The following is a 20,396-nucleotide window of genomic DNA, read 5'->3' as shown; positions in this document are numbered from 1 at the left end:
ACAAGTGCATATGGAGATAAAGTAAGCAGCGAGGCAAAGTTTGACATATGTGTTGAATACTACTTTGCGGTTATTTGCTTTGCACCTTCTCTGCCATACATTACTGAACAAATATATCACCAACTATAGCTGTAATTCTGTGCACAGTCGAATTGGCCGAATAAGGAAGGAGGAGCTTATCTATGATAAGCATTCTGAAGAAATGGGAGATATTCATGTAGATAGATATTAAACCACGTGAGGAAAATAAAAGCAAATGTAAAAGAGGATAAGTTGAATCAGTCGGCGCAGAATGATTTACAGACAGTCCGCAATGCTGAAATGATAGAATGGAGTGAAAACGCACAAGAAGACTTATAACTGATAATGGGAAGTTTATTGTTGGTAGGATATCCTCATGTAACGACATCATGTGGTCGATTTGAGGGTATGGGTGAGTATACTCCTCATACTGTTTCAGGAGGTGAACCAGCAGCGATGGTAGTTGTTGATGTGTGCGTTAGACTTCTTCCTGGTGTGGTAAATAATTCCGGTAGTATTCATTTGTTTCTGCATTAGAATGATTTTCATTACTATTCTTGCTAGCATCTGAAGTTATTGATTTCATAATTATTTGTTCTATTTTTATTTTTTCTACTAGGTTTAGTTCTTTTGATTTTATTATTTCTCTTTTCAACGTTGGAAGACTTATAGACATACCTGCCTTAAGTGAATTTTCCGGTACTGCTATTTTAGCTTTCTTCACTCTACCCTTCTATGATGCCTCTCTCTTTGCTAGTTTTGACACATTCTCCTCTATCTTTTTTAGTAGCTGTATTCAAGGATGGCTTTATCTTTCTGTAAATTCATTAGATTCCTCTTTCTTCATACGCTATTTTATCTTCTTCATTCCAACGGAACTCATCTAACCCATCGTATGCTAGCTTTTACATCTGTTTCAGTGGTATCCTCTGCATTCTTAAAAAAGAAGCGTCAATGCTCTACTATATTTATTAATTGCTCTACTTTACTCCTAGACAATTTAGGTAGTTCAATAAAAATAAATTGAAAATCTTTCAAGTAATAGCCATTGGTTTTTGTATCATGTATATTATGAGTAGATACACAATCAACCTTTTGAGAGAGTAAGTTACAATTGGAAATTACAATAAAGAAAACTTTCTTTAAATCAATGTCTAATTGAGCAAGCCTTAACCGATTTATCTAATTGCCTTAGTAAGCCTTAGCAGCACAAAGTTGAACACGTTTCTTAAAGTCTTTGTTTATAGCGAGCTGCACTTCAATTACACACCTGGTTCCAGTGGCATCCTTGCGAAAACATCAACTATGCTTTGTTTGTCAGAGGTAATTTCAGGATCGATTATAGCGCTTAAGAATTCTACCGCTTGTATAGCATTTATTTCAGTGAATCCTAAAATATCATTGAGAAAGCGAATAAGAATCTTCTTATTCTTTTCAGTGCCAAAGATTTTCTTAAATATTAGGTCAAATTTCAGATCAGGAAATTTTGATAAAGCCATGATACAATAACCTTTAAAACTTTAATATTATATATTACGATACAAAATTTATCAAAAATTTTTTAATATAGTAAAATCGGCATATATATTAACCTGTAGAATGTAGAATGAGACCATTTAATTGAGCAACCAATACTTGATTTCTGGTTAATGGGAGATTTACCAGTTTCTGCAGTAGATTTTATAGCTTGAAATAAATTACTACTCCCTATCTCATAGTTCTGGATTTTCCTTTTTTTGCATCGTTAAAACAGAGATTTAAATTAGCATTAAAGCCAAAAAAGTCAGGAGTATAAACAGCACCATACTCTTTAGCTACTTCCTGTTTACTGTTAATCAGATATGGAAATGTAAACTTATTTTCCTCGGCAAAATTAATCATATTTTCAAAGGAATCTTCTGGGTATTCATTTACATCATTTGGCATTATTGTATTATTGTATTCACCTGATAATCCTTTTTTAACAAATCAATATCACTTACCGAGTTACTAATAACTGATTGTGCGTAAGGACAGTGGTTGCATATAAAGCTTACAATAAAACCATTTTTTCCACAACAATCACTTAATGTATAGTATTTGTTGTCCACCCCAGAAGAGTGAAATTCTTTGCAGTGAAGTCAGAATCTACCTTAGGACTATTCGAGTAACCGTAGCTTAGGGAATATTACAACTTATAATTTGTGATTTTACTTAAATGTCAAACAGTTCTTATGTATAATATTTGCGTCTCCTTTTTTGGTATTACAATTAAAACTTATGTTCATAACTTTTGAAGCAATAGACGGCTCTGGTAAAACAGTACAGTCTGAGTTGCTTGCAAATTATTTTAAGCAAATTCACGATGAAAACAATATGGTATTGACTCGAGAACCAAGCGGCACTGACTTTGCACAAAAGGTAAGAGGACAGCATCGATCCCGTCTCCGAACTCTTGCTACTCATTTCAATGAGATATGAGCATGTTGAAAAAGTAATACTGCCAGCTCTAAAAAAAGGAAAGATAGTGAGTATTGGTGACCGGTTTATCGATTCAATTACTGTATATCAAGGGTACGGACTTGGTGTTGACCTAGAGCTAATGCGAGACCTACACGAGTTAGTAAAAATTAAATACCCAGATAGCACATTTATCCTAGATATTGATATTCAAATTGGGCTGAGCAGATCAAAGCATAGAAACAAATATGAAGAGATGAACATTAGTCTAAGGTTCGAAAAGGATTTCAAGAAATAGCTATAAAGGAGCCTGATAGATATAGTATTATAAATGAAATTGAAGCTAAGGATAACAATCAAGTTCATGTTGAAATTGTCAACAAAGTCACTGCAACAAGGCCGGTTTTGCTAAGAGTAAGGCCAGCTTCAACACGGTTTGTAGAAAATAACCATCTGTTTACACTTAAGTCATTCTCCACACTTAAACCTCCCCTAATTTGCCTTTTCTTTTTTACCTTTTTCAAATAATATCACGATATCTACCCATCGCATCTATTTCACACCTATTTTTCTTACCTCTGATCAAATCCATCAGAACACACACTTACACCAACGTTAACGAACATTTCAGATTCAGAAATACTAAAAAAGGCACATTAGCTTCACCTGCAACTGCACAAGCAAGCATACTTCTACCGAAATCCTTTCGGTATTTCCCCGCCTAACACTTGAAATTCTTATCTCTGCTCTAGAAAATGAACGATTTCTACTAACTCTTCTTCTGCTTCATCAATCCCAGCAACATTATCTAATGTCGCTTTTCTCCACTAGTCATGAGCGTAGCTTTTGATTTGCCAAAGTTTATAGTTCTGTTACCTCCTTTTTGTGTTACCTGTTTGCGTTTCTTTTAAAAGGAACAGCAACGAGCCAATAAAGATAAATGTTGGAATCTATTGGATAAGATAAGTAATCTACCAATTCACTTTTCTGTGATGACAATGTATGTGACCAGTTCCCGCACTATGCATATAAAATATTAAATTAGTTTCTAATTCTCTATTTTTTTAATATGAATTGCTATTTTTTTAATAGTTTTTACACTTAATTAAATTAAAATTTGATAGTCAATCTTACTTTTCTTGCTTTACATGTTTTTGTAACGTTTTGAATTACAGAAAATTGTGACACACTTACACCCACTACTTGTTGTGCATGTTGATCTAGGTTCCATTCTAATCTTCATTGCATCAACACCTGCATCAACATTAATTACGTCAATCTCTTCTCTGACCATAGTTTCACATCTTTCTATACCATCCTTTTTACCAGTACCAACTGCAGCGGCAACTCTGAGCCGCCCTTAAGCATCATTACATGAATTAGGGTATCTATTGTATTTCTTAATATCTTTAACTGTGATCAAATCTATAGAGTAGGTGTTTTCATCTATGACCAAAAGCTTTTCTATTCTATTCTCATGCAATAGTTTCATTGCTGAAGCGCTCCCGTATTGTAACTAACTTCTCTTTTGTCATTACCTCGGGGACTTTTATACTTTTTTCTGATTTTTTTAACCATCAATAAACCTTATATCTCTGTTACTTAAAACTCTGACTAACTTGCATTGATCAACCACAGGAATACCAGAAGCTTTTTCAATAATGAAATTGCTTCTGCAACTGTTTTATCAGGGGAACAACACAGTCTGAAGTAGAGGAGTCAATAGTCAATTGCTTATGTAATCCACTGACTTTTTTTGCTGCTTTCTTTTTGTACTCATGTATGAGAGACACATTGCTTTGGTCGGTGTGGCTCAGTCGGTAGAGCATCAGCTTGTGGTACTGGGTGCGGCTAGTTCGGCTCTGCTCACTCTCTCCAGGAAGATCGTTCCCTGCCTTATGATGAGTACTAAATTAGTGTGCAATTACACAGCCAGCAAAGGCTCCTTGAATAATCCGAGTGGGTGTGGCTCAGTTGGTAGGGCATCAGCTTGTGGCATTGAGTGCGGCTAGCTCGGCTCTGCTCGCTGCCCTCACTTAAAATCTCCTCTGCATTATTATGAGTCTTTAATCAGCCAGCAAAAACTCACTCCCCAAACCATCTAAGTGGGTATGTGCGCCTAGTTCGGTTCTGGTCGCTCTCCCAAATGAAATCTCCCTTGCGCAAAATGATGAGTAGTCCTAAACACAGCAAAAACTCTCTAAATCATCTGAAAATTCCAATAAACGATTGTCAGACATGTTATGTTCAACCTACTGTCTTCATCAGATGTACCTCAACTTCTTGACTAAATTTAACGAAGTTGGTAAGGAATATAGCATTATCGTCAATAAACGCACAGGGCAGTTTATATATCTATTGTCTCTTTATTTAAAAGAAGGTTTTTTGCCATCTTCATCTTCTATACCAAGCTTTTAGTTATTTTGTATATTTGATGCTCAGAAGTAAAATCTATTACTCCTTTAGAATCTAATTCTTCTTTTTGCTTTCGGATAACTAATAGAATATTAAATCTTCAGTAAAGCCAGAAGCAGACGATACACCAATTAGTGCTGCAATTCTTTCTGAAAGTTGGAGAGCAGTGAGCAACATCAGGCGCCGTCTCATGCTTGAACCTATAATTATTTGCTTGCCGTTACGAGTTACTCTAACACAATTTTTTTGCCAATCACTCATCGTGTAATCAGTATAATCAGCACCTGACTAACCAATAACCATGACCAAAGTAATCAAATAACATAAATGCTATATGAGTTTCTTGACAAAATTTTTAAATAGCAGCTGTTCTAATTCCTTTCATATTGAATGAAAATCCACCAAAAAAGACTATGGAAGCTTTTTTTTTTTTCCTTTGTAGCTCACAATGTGCTATGTACTTACTGTTTTCATCAAGCAAAGTAATGCTGTAATCCATGTTATTTTGGTATAGCAACCTGACTATCGTTTACTTGATCAGATCTGCAATTTCCTGCGGACTCTTGGAAATTATAAAATTTTCACCAAAATCAATTTTTAGATTTGAAATAATGCTTAAGCCTAAGCCTAAGTACACCCTAAGCCTAAGCCTAAGCATTTTTTTATTATTTAAAATGTCAAATGACCGCGATGTATGTGACCAGTACTATTCAACGCTTATAAATTAATTAAGTTCAAAATATCTATTTTTTTAATGTTTTGATATTTCTTAATTTTTCAACATTTAATTAAGATTAAATTTGATAATAGTAGGGTTTATTTTCCAGTTTATTATGCAAAAATTCTTACAAATTATAGGATTTTCATAAAAATCAATTTTAAATTTAAATTAAAAATTAGCATTAATTGTAAAAATGAATTACATCTATGACTAATTTTAAAATTTTATTATTTTCACGAGTGAAATTTTAATTCAAAACTCAATTCTTAAAGTTTATTTAATTATTTATGCTGATCAAATGACCACAATGTATGTGACCAGTACCTGTGCAATGCAAACAAATTAATCAATTAAGTTCAAATTATCTAATTTTTTAAATGATTCGATTTTTTTTAATATTTCAACATTTAATTAAAATGATTCTTTGATATTGCTAGAATTTATTTTATAGTTTAATATACAAAATCCTAACAAATTATTGAATTTTCATAAAATTTGAAATAAGAATTGATTTCAATTGTAAGAATGAATCAAAACCGTGATAAATTAAAAATTTTAGTTAATTTTGCCTATCAAATATTAATTAAAACTTAATTATTAAAGTTTATTTTATTATTAATGTTTGTCAAATGACCACACCGTAAATAACTAGTACTATGGAACGCTTATAAATTAATCAGTTAAGCTCAAATTATCTATTTTTTTTTTTAAACAATTGATATTTATAATATTTTAACATTTAATTAAAATAAATTTTGACAACACAGGGATTCATTTTACTTTTTAATATACAAAACTCTAATAAATCATTAAATTTTCACAGAATTTGATATTTAAATTTGAAATAAAAATTAATTTGAATTGTAAGGATGAATTAAAACCGTGATAAATTAAAAATTTAATCAATTTCGCTGGTCGAATATTGATTGAAACTTAATTTTTAAAGTTTATTTAGTTATTTATGCTGATCAAATGAGCAACCGTAGATGATACAAATAAATCAATTAAGCTCAAAATATCTAACTTTTTTTAATGAATAATATATTTTTTAACAGTTTTAACATTTAATTAAAGTAAAATTTGATATTACTAGAAATTATAGAAAAAAGTCTAATATACAAAAAAGGTTTTGATTCATTGCAAATCATAAAACTTTCATAAAATTCTATCTTAAGCTTTCAAACAAAAATTAATTTTAGCTGCAGAAATGAATTAAATCTACGACAAATTAAAAATTTTATTAATTTTGCTTCTCAAATATTAAAAAAAGCTTAGTTATTGAAATTTATGTTGTCAATTGACCACACCGTAACTGACCGTTATCCATGCAATGCATAAATTTAATCAATTGACTTCAAAATAACTATTTTTTTTTAATGAATTGATATTTCTTAATAGTTTTAACATTTAATTAAAATCAAAATTGATAAAACTAGAAATTATTTCCTCGTTTAAGATACAAAAACTCTTGGAAATTAAAAAAATTTTCACCATAATCAATTTTTAGATTTGAAAAAATGCTTAAGCCTAAGCCTAAGCATTATTTTATTATTTAAAATGTCAAATGACCACAATGTATGTGACCAGTTCCCGCACTATGCGTATATAATAATCATTTTTTTTTTTTTTTTATTAAATGATATTTTTTAATACTTTAACATCCTTTGAAATTAAATTTTGATAATAGTAGGACTTCTTACCTAATTTAATATGCAAATACCCGTACAAATTATGGGATTTTTATAAATGTATTATTTAAATTTGAAACATAAATTAATTTTAATTGTAAGAATGAAATAAAATCGTGAAAAATTAAAAATTTAATTAATTTTGCTAATAAAATATTGATTGAAACTTAATTTCTAAAGTTTATTTTATTATATTTGCTGGTCAAATGACCATGGTGTGTGTGACCAGTATCCATGCAATGCATACAAATTAATCAATTAAGTTCAAAATATCTATTTGTTTTAAGGAATTGAAATTTTTCAATATTTTATCATTTAATTGAAGTAAATTTTTGGTATTATTAGAATTTATTTTATAGTTTAACATGCAAAATTCTAATAAATTATTGTTTTTTCATAAAATTTAAATTTTAAATAAAGATTAATTGTAATTGTGAGAATGAATTAAAACCGTCAAAAATTAAAAATTTAAATAATTTTGCTAATCAAATATTGATTAAAACATAATTATAAAAGTTTATTTAAATATTTATGCTGGTCAAATGACCACAATGTATGCGACCAGTACCTATGCAATGCACACAAATTAATCAATTAAGTTCAAAATACCACTTTTTTTTTTTTTAAGAATTGATATTTAAAAATATTTTAACGTATAATTAAAATAAATTCTGACAATACATGTATTCATTTCGCAAAATTGTACAAATTTCCTATATTTTGATACTTAAAATAGAAATAAAAATTAATTCTAACTGTACGAATGAATTAAAGCCGTCATTAATTAAAAATTTAATTAATTTTGCTAATAAAAAATTGATTAAAGCTTAATTATTAAAGTTTATTTTATTATTTATGTTGCCAATTGACCACACCATAAATGACCAGTACCCATGCAACGCTTATAAATTAGTCAATTAAGCTCAAAATTTTCTTTACGAATTGATATTTTTTAATAGTTTTAACATTTTAATTAAATTGAAATTTGACAACACCGGCATTTATTTCATAGTTTATTATGCAAAAACTTTTACAAATTGCACAATTTTCTTAAATTATGGTATTTAAATTTGGAAAATAAATTAATTACAATTGTAAGAATGAAATAAAACCGTGACAAACAAAGAATTTAATTAATTTTGCTAATAAAATGTTGATTAAAAGTTATTTTTTAAAGTTTTTTTTAATATTTTATGCTGACCAATTGACCACACCGTGACTGACCAGTACCTATGCAACGCTTATAAACTAATCAATCAAGTTCAAATTATCTAATTTTTTTAATGATTTGATTTTTTTTTAATACTTTAACATTTAAATAAAATCAGTTTTTGATATTGCTAGAATTTATTTTATAGTTTAATATACAAAACTCTGACAAATTATTGAATTTTCATAAAATTTGATATTTAGATTTGAAATAAAAATTAATTTCAATTGTAAGAATGATTTAGAACAGTGGCAAGTTAAAAATTTAAATAATTTTGCAAATAAAACATTGTTTAAAACCTAATTTTGAATGATTATTTAATTATTTATGCCGATCAAATGACCAGTCGTAAATAACCAGTACCTATGCAATGCATATAAATTGATCAATTAAGCTCGAAATATCTAACTTTTTTTAATGAATATATATTTTTTTAACAGTTTTAACATTTAATTAAAGTGAAATTTGATATTACTAGAAATTATTTCGTAGTCTATTGTACAAAAAAGGCTTTGATTCATTGCAAATCATAAAATTTTCATAAAATTCGATCTTAAAATTTCAAACAAAAATTAATTTTAGCTGCAGAAATGAATTAAATCTACGACAAATTATTAAAAATCTTATTAATTTTGCTTCTCAAATATTAAAAAAAGCTTAGTTATTGAAATTTATTTTCATATTTATGTTGTCAATTGACCACACCGTAAATGACCAGTACCTATGCAATGCACACAAATAAATCAATTAAGTTGACAAATTATTGAATTTTCATAAAAATCAATTTTAAATTTGGATTAAAATTAGCATTAATTGTAAAAATGAATTAGATCTATGACTAATTAAAAATTTTATTATTTTCACAAGTGAAACTTTAATCAAAACTCAATTCTTAAAGTTTATTTAATTATTTATGCTGATCAAATGACCACAATGTATGCGACCAGTACCTATGCAATGCACACAAATTAATCAATTAAGTTCAAAATATCCATTTTATTTTAATTAATTGATGATTTTCGATATTTTAACATTTAATGAAAATCAAAATTGATAAAACTAGAAATTATTTCCTCGTTTAATATACAGAAACTGTTGCAAATTATAAAATTTTCACCAAAATAGATTTTTAGATTTGAAATAATGCTTAAGCCTAAGCCTAAGTATACCCTAAGCCTAAGCCTAAGCATTATTTTATTATTTAAGATGTCAAATGATAACAATGTATGTGGCCAGTTCCCGCACTATGCGTATATAATAATTATTTTTTTTTTTTTATTAAATGATATTTTTTAATAGTTTTAACATCCTTTGAAATTAAATTTTGATAATAGTAGAACTTCTTACCTAGTTTTATATGCAAATACCCGTATAAATTATGGGATTTTTGTAAATGTATTATTTAAATTTGAAATAAAAATTAATTTCAATTGTAAGAATGAATTAGAACAGTGGCAAATTAAAAATTTAATTAATTTTGCTCCTAAAATATCATTCAGAACTCAATTTCTAAACTTGATTTTATTATTTTTGCTGTTCAACATTTAATTAAGATTAAATTTGATAATAGCAGGGTTTTTTCCCAGTTTATTACGCAAAAATTCTTACAAATTATAGAATTTTCGCAAAAATCAATTTTAAATTTGAATTAAAAATTAGCATTAAATGCAAAAATGAATTAGATCGATGACTAATTAAAAATTTTATTATTTTCGCAACTGAAATTTTAATCAAAACTCAATTTCTAAACTTGATTTTATTATTTTTGCTGGTCAAACGACCACAATGTATGTGACCAGTATCCATGCAATGCATGTAAATTAATCAATTAAGTTCAAAATATCTATTTGTTTTAAGGAATTGAAATTTTTCAATATTTTGTCATTTAATTCAAATTACTTTTTGATATTGCTAGAATTTATTTTATAGATTAATATGCAAAATTCTAATAAATTCATAAATTTTATGCGTTGCATACGTACCAGTCACTTACGGTGTGGTCAATTGACACATAAATAAGAAAATAAACTTTAATAACTTAGTTTTTTTTTAATATTCGAGAAGTGAAATTAATAAGATTTTTAATTTGTCGTAGATTAAATTCATTTCTGCAGCTAAAATTAATTTTCATTTGAAATCTCAAGATCAAATTTTATGAAAATTTTATGATTTGCAATGAATCAAAACATTTTTTGTATGTTAGACTACGAAAAAATTTCTAGTAATAACAAATTTTAATTAAATGTTAAAACTGTTAAAAAAAAATATATATATATATATATTCATTAAAAAAGTTAGATATTTTGAGCTTAAATGATTAATTTATATGCATTGCAAGGGTACTGGTCATTTACAGTTGGTGAATTGATCAGCATAAATAATTAAGCAAACTTTAAAAGTTAAGTTTTAATCAATATTTGGTTAGCAAAATTAATTAAATTTTCAATTCGTGACGGTTTTAATTCATTCTTACAATTAAAATCAATTTTTATTCCAAATTTAAATATCAAAATTTAACAAAATTCAATATTTTTTTAAGGTTTCGTATAATGAATTATAAAATAAATTCCAGTAATGTCAAAAATTTATTTTAATTAAGTGCTAAAATATTTAAAAATATCAATTCTTTAAAAAAAATAGATATTTTGAACTTAATTGATTAATTTACAAGCGTTGCATAGATACTGGTCAAAAACAATTAAATAAATTTTAATTTTTAAATTCTGATTAAAATTTCAGTTGTGAAAATAATAAAATTTTTAATTAGTCATAGACCTAACTCATTTTTACAATTAATGCTAATTTTTATTTCAAATTAAAAATTGATTTTTGTAAAAATCCTATAATTTGTAAGAATTTTTGCATAATAAACTGGAAAACAAACCCTACTATTATCAAATTTAATCTTAATTAAATGTTAAAAAATTAAGAAATATCAAAACATTAAAAAAATAGGTATTTTGAACATAATTCATAAGCGTTGAATAGTACTGGTCACATACATCGCGGTAATTTGACATTTTAAATAATAAAAAAGTGCTTAGGCTTAGGCTTAGGGTATATTTAGGCTTAGGCTTAAGCATTATTTCAAATCTAAAAATTGATTTTGGTGAAAATTTTATAATTTGCAACAGTTTTTGTATATTAAACGAGGAAATAATTTCTAGTTTTATCAATTTTGATTTTAATTAAATGTTAAAATATCGAAAATCATCAATTAATTAAAATAAAATGGATATTTTGAACTTAATTGATTAATTTGTGTGCATTGCATAGGTACTGGTCGCATACATTGTGGTCATTTGACCAGCATAAATATTTGAATAAACTTTAATAATTAAGTTTTAATCAATATTTGATTAGCAAAACTAATTAAATTTTAAATTAGTGACGGTTTTAATTCATTCTCACAATTATAATAAATTTTTATTTCAAAAAATCTGGATTTTGTGAAACATATTAATCTACAAAATAAATTCTAGCAATATCAAAAAGTAATTTTAAATAATTGTTAAAATATTAAAAAATAACAAATCATTAAAAAAATAGATATTTTGTACTTAATTGATTGAATTTTATGCGTTGCAAGGTACTGGTCACACACACCGTGGTCATTTGACCAGCAAAAATAATAAAATAAACTTTAGAAATTAATTAAATTTTTAATTTTTCACGATTTTAATTCATTCTTACAATTAAAATTAATTTATATTTCAAATTTAAATAATACAATTATAAAAATCCCATAATTTGTACGGGTATTTGCATACTGAACTAGGTAAGAATTCCTACTATTATCAAAATTTAATTTCAAAGGATGTTAAAGTATTAAAAAAAAATCATTTAATAAAAAAAAAAATTGATGATTATATACGCATAGTGCGGGAACTGTCACATACATTGTGGTCATTTGACATCTTAAATAATAAAATAATGCTTAGGCTTTGGCTTAAGGTATACTTAGGCTTAGGCTTAAGCATTATTTCAAATCTAAAAATTGATTCTGGTGAAAATTTTATAATTTGCAAGAGTTTTTATATATTGAACGGGAAAATATTTTCTAGTTTTATCAATTTTGATTTTAATTAAATGTTAAAACTATTAAAAATTATCAATTCATTAAAAAAAATTAGTTATTTTGAACTCAATTGATTAATTTTATGCGTTGCATGGATAACGGTCAGTTACGGTGTGGTCAATTGACAACATAAATAAGAAAATATACTTCAATAACTAAGCTTTTTTTAATATTTGAGAAACAAAATTAATAAGATTTTTAATTTGTCGTAGATTTAATTCATTTCTGCAGCTAAAATTAATTTTTGTTTGAAATCTTAAGATAGAATTTTATGAAAGTTTAATGATTTGCAATGAATCAAAACCTTTTTTGTATATTAGACTTTTTTTCTATAATTCCTAGTAATATCAAATTTTACATTAATTAAATGTAAAACTGCTAAAATATATATTTCATTAAATTAGTTATTTTGAAGTCAATTGATTAAATTTGTGTTCATTGCACAGGTACTGGTCGCATACATAGTGGTCATTTGACCAGCAGAAATATTAAAATAAACTTTAATAATTAAGTTTTAATCAGTATTTATTTAGCAAAACTATTTTAATTTTCGATTTTTGACGGTTTTAATTCATTCTCACAATTATAATTCATTTTTATTTCAAATTTAAAATTTAAATTTTATGAAAATTCATTAATTTACTAGAATTTTGCATATTAATCTACAAAATAAATTGTAGTAAATATCAAAAGCCAGTTTTAAATAAATGTTAAAATTTTGAAAAATATCAATTAATTAAAAAAAAAAATGGATATTTTGAACTTAATTGATTAATTTGTGTGCATTGCATAGGTACTGGTCACATACATCGTGGTCATTTGATCAGCATAAATAATTAAATAAACTTTAAGAATTGAGTTTTGATTAAAATTTCACTCGCGAAAATAATAAAATTTTTAATTAGTCATAGATCTAATTCATTTTTACAATTAATGCTAATTTTTCATTCAAATTTAAAATTGCTTTTTGTGAAAATGCTATAATTTGTAAGAATTTTTGCATAATAAACTGGGAAATAAACCATACTATTATCAAATTTAATCTTAATTAAATGTTAAAAAATTAAGAAATATCAAATCATTAAAAAAATAGATCATTTTGAACTTAATTAATTATAAGCGTTGAATAGTATTGATCACATACATCGTGGTCATTTGACATTTTAAATAATAAAAAAATGCTTAGGCTTAGGCTTAGGCTTAAGCATTATTTCAAATCTAAAAATTGATTTTGGTGAAAATTTTATAATTTGCAAGAGTTTTTGTATATTAAACGTGGAAATAACTTCTAGTTTTATCAATTTTGATTTTAATTAAATGTTAAAACTATTAAAAAATATCAATTAATTAAAAAAAAATGGATATTTTGAACTTAATTGATTAATTTGTGTGCATTGCATAGGTACTGATCGCATACATTGTGATCATTTGAACAGCAAAAATAATAAAATCAAGTTTAGAAATTGAGTTCTGAATGATATTTTAGGAGCAAAATTAATTAAATTTTTAATTTGCCACTGTTCTAATTCATTCTTACAATTGAAATTAATTTTTATTTCAAATTTAAATAATACATTTACAAAAATCCCATAATTTATACGGGTATTTGCATATAAAACTAGGTAAGAAGTTCTACTATTATCAAAATTTAATTTCAAAGGATGTTAAAACTATTAAAAAATATCATTTAATAAAAAAAAAAAAAATAATTATTATATACGCATAGTGCGGGAACTGGCCACATACATTGTTATCATTTGACATCTTAAATAATAAAATAATGCTTAGGCTTAGGCTTAGGGTATACTTAGGCTTAGGCTTAAGCATTATTTCAAATCTAAAAATCTATTTTGGTGAAAATTTTATAATTTGCAACAGTTTCTGTATATTAAACGAGGAAATAATTTCTAGTTTTATCAATTTTGATTTTCATTAAATGTTAAAATATCGAAAATCATCAATTAATTAAAATAAAATGGATATTTTGAACTTAATTGATTAATTTGTGTGCATTGCATAGGTACTGGTCGCATACATTGTGGTCATTTGATCAGCATAAATAATTAAATAAACTTTAAGAATTGAGTTTTGATTAAAGTTTCACTTGTGAAAATAATAAAATTTTTAATTAGTCATAGATCTAATTCATTTTTACAATTAATGCTAATTTTAATCCAAATTTAAAATTGATTTTTATGAAAATTCAATAATTTGTCAACTTAATTGATTTATTTGTGTGCATTGCATAGGTACTGGTCATTTACGGTGTGGTCAATTGACAACATAAATATGAAAATAAATTTCAATAACTAAGCTTTTTTTAATATTTGAGAAGCAAAATTAATAAGATTTTTAATAATTTGTCGTAGATTTAATTCATTTCTGCAGCTAAAATTAATTTTTGTTTGAAATTTTAAGATCGAATTTTATGAAAATTTTATGATTTGCAATGAATCAAAGCCTTTTTTGTACAATAGACTACGAAATAATTTCTAGTAATATCAAATTTCACTTTAATTAAATGTTAAAACTGTTAAAAAAATATATATTCATTAAAAAAAGTTAGATATTTCGAGCTTAATTGATCAATTTATATGCATTGCATAGGTACTGGTTATTTACGACTGGTCATTTGATCGGCATAAATAATTAAATAATCATTCAAAATTAGGTTTTAAACAATGTTTTATTTGCAAAATTATTTAAATTTTTAACTTGCCACTGTTCTAAATCATTCTTACAATTGAAATTAATTTTTATTTCAAATCTAAATATCAAATTTTATGAAAATTCAATAATTTGTCAGAGTTTTGTATATTAAACTATAAAATAAATTCTAGCAATATCAAAAACTGATTTTATTTAAATGTTAAAGTATTAAAAAAAAATCAAATCATTAAAAAAATTAGATAATTTGAACTTGATTGATTAGTTTATAAGCGTTGCATAGGTACTGGTCAGTCACGGTGTGGTCAATTGGTCAGCATAAAATATTAAAAAAAACTTTAAAAAATAACTTTTAATCAACATTTTATTAGCAAAATTAATTAAATTCTTTGTTTGTCACGGTTTTATTTCATTCTTACAATTGTAATTAATTTATTTTCCAAATTTAAATACCATAATTTAAGAAAATTGTGCAATTTGTAAAAGTTTTTGCATAATAAACTATGAAATAAATGCCGGTGTTGTCAAATTTCAATTTAATTAAAATGTTAAAACTATTAAAAAATATCAATTCGTAAAGAAAATTTTGAGCTTAATTGACTAATTTATAAGCGTTGCATGGGTACTGGTCATTTATGGTGTGGTCAATTGGCAACATAAATAATAAAATAAACTTTAATAATTAAGCTTTAATCAATTTTTTATTAGCAAAATTAATTAAATTTTTAATTAATGACGGCTTTAATTCATTCGTACAGTTAGAATTAATTTTTATTTCTATTTTAAGTATCAAAATATAGGAAATTTGTACAATTTTGCGAAATGAATACATGTATTGTCAGAATTTATTTTAATTATACGTTAAAATATTTTTAAATATCAATTCTTAAAAAAAAAAAAAAGTGGTATTTTGAACTTAATTGATTAATTTGTGTGCATTGCATAGGTACTGGTCACGTACCTCGTGGTCATTTGATCAGCATAAATAATTAAATAAACTTTAAGAATTGAGTTTTGATTAAAATTTCACTGGCGAAAATAATAAAATTTTTAATTAGTCATAGATCTAATTCATTTTTACAATTGATGCTAATTTTTAATTTAAATTTAAAATTGATTTTTATGAAAATCCTATAATTTGTAAGAATTTTTGCATAATAAACTGGAAAATAAACCCTACTATTATCAAATTTAATCTTAATTAAATGTTAAAAAATTAAGAAATATCAAAACATTAAAAAAATAGATATTTTGAGCTTAATTAATTTATAAGCGTTGAATAGTACTGGTCACATACATCGCGGTCATTTGACATTTTAAATAATAAAAAAATGCTTAGGCTTAGGCTTAGGGTGTACTTAGGCTTAGGTTTAAGCATTATTTCAAATCTAAAAATTGATTTTGGTGAAAATTTTATAATTTGCAAGAGTTTTTGTATATTAAACGTGGAAATAACTTCTAGTTTTATCAATTTTGATTTTAATTAAATGTTAAAACTATTAAAAAATATCAATTAATTAAAAAAAAATGGATATTTTGAACTTAATTGATTAATTTGTGTGCATTGCATAGGTACTGATCGCATACATTGTGATCATTTGAACAGCAAAAATAATAAAATCAAGTTTAGAAATTGAGTTCTGAATGATATTTTAGGAGCAAAATTAATTAAATTTTTAATTTGCCACTGTTCTAATTCATTCTTACAATTGAAATTAATTTTTATTTCAAATTTAAATAATACATTTACAAAAATCCCATAATTTATACGGGTATTTGCATATAAAACTAGGTAAGAAGTTCTACTATTATCAAAATTTAATTTCAAAGGATGTTAAAACTATTAAAAAATATCATTTAATAAAAAAAAAAAAAATAATTATTATATACGCATAGTGCGGGAACTGGCCACATACATTGTTATCATTTGACATCTTAAATAATAAAATAATGCTTAGGCTTAGGCTTAGGGTATACTTAGGCTTAGGCTTAAGCATTATTTCAAATCTAAAAATCTATTTTGGTGAAAATTTTATAATTTGCAACAGTTTCTGTATATTAAACGAGGAAATAATTTCTAGTTTTATCAATTTTGATTTTCATTAAATGTTAAAATATCGAAAATCATCAATTAATTAAAATGAAATGGATATTTTGAACTTAATTGATTAATTTGTGTGCATTTCATAGGTACTGGTCATTTACGGTGTGGGCAATTGACAACATAAATAAGAAAATAAACTTTAATAACTATGTCTTTTTTAATATTCGAGAAGTGATATTAATAAGATTTTTAATTTGTCGTAGATTTAATTCATTTCTGCAGCTAAAATTAATTTTTGTTTGAAAGCTTAAGATAGAATTTTATGAAAGTTTTATGATTTGCAATGAATCAAAACCTTTTTTGTATATTAGACTTTTTTCTATAATTCCTAGTAATATCAAATTTTACTTTAATTAAATGTTAAAACTGTTAAAAAATATATATTCATTAAAAAAAGTTAGATATTTCGAGCTTAATTGATCAATTTATATGCATTGCATAGGTACTGGTCATTTACGGTTGCTCATTTGATCAGCATAAATAACTAAATAAACTTTAAAAATTAAGTTTCAATCAATATTCGACTAGCGAAATTGATTAAATTTTTAATTTATCACGGTTTTAATTCATTCCTACAATTCAAATTAATTTTTATTTCAAATTTAAATATCAAATTCTGTGAAAATTTAATGATTAATTAGAGTTTTGTATATTAAACAGTAAGATGAATCCCTGTATTGTCAAAATTTATTTTAATTAAATGTTAAAATATTATAAATATCAATTCTTTAAAAAAAAAAAAATAGATAATTTGAGCTTAGTTGATTAATTTATGAGCGTTCCATAGTACTGGTTATTTACGGTGTAGTCATTTGACCAACATTAATAATAAAATAAGCTTTAATAATTAACTTTTAATCGATATTTTATTAGCAAAATTAATTAAAATCTTTATTTGTCATGGGTTTATTTCATTCTTACAATTATAATTAATTTTTTTTCCAAATTTAAATACCATAATTTATGAAAATTGTATAATTTTTGAAAGTTTTGGTATATTAAACTATGAAATAAATTCCGGCATTGCCAAATTTCACTTTAATTAAATGTTAAAACTATTAAAAAATATCAATTCGTAAAGAAAATTAGATATTTTGAGCTTAATTGAATAATTTATAAGCGTTGCATGGGTACTGGTCACATACATTGTGGTCATTTGATCAGCATAAATAATTAAATAATGCTTAGGCTTAGGCTTAGGGTGTACTTAGGCTTAGGCTTAGGGTATACTTAGGCTTAGGCTTAAGCATTATTTCAAATCTAAAAATTAATTTTGGTGAAAATTTTATAATTTGCAACAGTTTTTGTATATTAAACGAGGAAATAATTTCTAGTTTTATCAATTTTGATTTTAATTAAATGTTAAAATATCGAAAATCATCAATTAATTAAAATAAAATGGATATTTTGAACTTAATTGATTAATTTGTGTGCATTGCATAGGTACTGGTCGCATACATTGTGGTCATTTGACCAGCATAAATATTTAAATAAACTTTTATAATTATGTTTTAATCAATATTTGATTAGCAAAATTATTTAAATTTTTAATTTTTGACGGTTTTAATTCATTCTCACAATTACAATTAATCTTTATTTAAAATTTAAATTTTATGAAAAAACAATAATTTATTAGAATTTTGCATGTTAAACTATAAAATAAATTCTAATAATACCAAAAATTTACTTCAATTAAATGATAAAATATTGAAAAATTTCAATTCCTTAAAACAAATAGATATTTTGAACTTAATTGATTAATTTGTATGCATTGCATGGATACTGGTCACACACACCATGGTCATTTGACCAGCAAATATAATAAAATAAACTTTAGAAATTAAGTTTCAATCAATATTTTATTAGCAAAATTAATTAAATTTTTAATTTTTCACGATTTTATTTCATTCTTACAATTAAAATTAATTTATGTTTCAAATTTAAATAATACATTTATAAAAATCCCATAATTTGTACGGGTATTTGCATATTAAATTAGGTAAGAAGTCCTACTATTATCAAAATTTAATTTCAAAGGATGTTAAAGTATTAAAAAATATCATTTAATAAAAAAAAAAAAAAAATGATTATTATATACGCATAGTGCGGGAACTGGTCACATACATTGTGGTCATTTGACATTTTAAATAATAAAATAATGCTTAGGCTTAGGCTTAAGCATTTTTTCAAATCTAAAAATTGATTATGGTGAAAATTTTTTTAATTTCCAAGAGTTTTTGTATCTTAAACGAGGAAATAATTTCTAGTTTTATCAATTTTGATTTTAATTAAATGTTAAAACTATTAAGAAATATCAATTCATTAAAAAAAAATAGTTATTTTGAAGTCAATTGATTAAATTTATGCATTGCATGGATAACGGTCAGTTACGGTGTGGTCAATTGACAACATAAATTTCAATAACTAAGCTTTTTTTAATATTTGAGAAGCAAAATTAATAAAATTTTTAATTTGTCGTAGATTTAATTCATTTCTGCAGCTAAAATTAATTTTTGTTTGAAAGCTTAAGATAGAATTTTATGAAAGTTTTATGATTTGCAATGAATCAAAACCTTTTTTGTATATTAGACTTTTTTCTATAATTTCTAGTAATATCAAATTTTACTTTAATTAAATGTTAAAACTGTTAAAAAATATATTATTCATTAAAAAAAGTTAGATATTTTGAGCTTAATTGATTTATTTGTATCATCTACGGTTGCTCATTTGATCAGCATAAATAACTAAATAAACTTTAAAAATTAAGTTTCAATCAATATTCGACCAGCGAAATTGATTAAATTTTTAATTTATCACGGTTTTAATTCATCCTTACAATTCAAATTAATTTTTATTTCAAATTTAAATATCAAATTCTGTGAAAATTTAATGATTTATTAGAGTTTTGTATATTAAAAAGTAAAATGAATCCCTGTGTTGTCAAAATTTATTTTAATTAAATGTTAAAATATTATAAATATCAATTGTTTAAAAAAAAATAGATAATTTGAGCTTAACTGATTAATTTATAAGCGTTCCATAGTACTAGTTAT

The 20,396-nt window shown here is 24.8% G+C and overlaps 7 pseudogenes across 7 annotated transcripts; 3 read left to right on the top strand and 4 right to left on the bottom strand.

Annotated features, from left to right (window-relative positions):
- Positions 1-6: 6 nt before the first annotated feature.
- Positions 7-357, top strand: Bm18351 (annotated as a pseudogene). Its single transcript has one exon. A coding segment is annotated over exon 1 (351 nt).
- Positions 358-381: 24 nt separating this feature from the next.
- On the top strand, positions 382-540 carry Bm18350 (annotated as a pseudogene). The gene has a single exon. A coding segment is annotated over exon 1 (159 nt).
- A 273-nt stretch (positions 541-813) lies between these two features.
- Positions 814-1,311, bottom strand: Bm18348 (annotated as a pseudogene). Its single transcript has one exon. A coding segment is annotated over exon 1 (498 nt).
- Bm18349 lies at positions 1,308-1,520 on the bottom strand (annotated as a pseudogene). Its single transcript has one exon. A coding segment is annotated over exon 1 (213 nt).
- Positions 1,521-1,955: 435 nt separating this feature from the next.
- On the bottom strand, positions 1,956-2,147 carry Bm18347 (annotated as a pseudogene). The gene has a single exon. A coding segment is annotated over exon 1 (192 nt).
- A 580-nt stretch (positions 2,148-2,727) lies between these two features.
- Positions 2,728-2,874, top strand: Bm18346 (annotated as a pseudogene). The gene has a single exon. A coding segment is annotated over exon 1 (147 nt).
- Positions 2,875-4,110: 1,236 nt separating this feature from the next.
- Positions 4,111-4,179, bottom strand: Bm18344 (annotated as a pseudogene). The gene has a single exon. A coding segment is annotated over exon 1 (69 nt).
- Between the last annotated feature and the right edge of the window lie 16,217 nt (positions 4,180-20,396).

Source organism: Brugia malayi (assembly GCF_000002995.4).
Source record: "Brugia malayi strain FR3 genome assembly, contig: Bm_014, whole genome shotgun sequence".
Lineage (NCBI taxonomy): Eukaryota > Metazoa > Nematoda > Chromadorea > Rhabditida > Onchocercidae > Brugia > Brugia malayi.
Note: the sequence above shows the minus strand (reverse complement) of the source record. Positions and strands in the feature narration are given on the sequence as shown.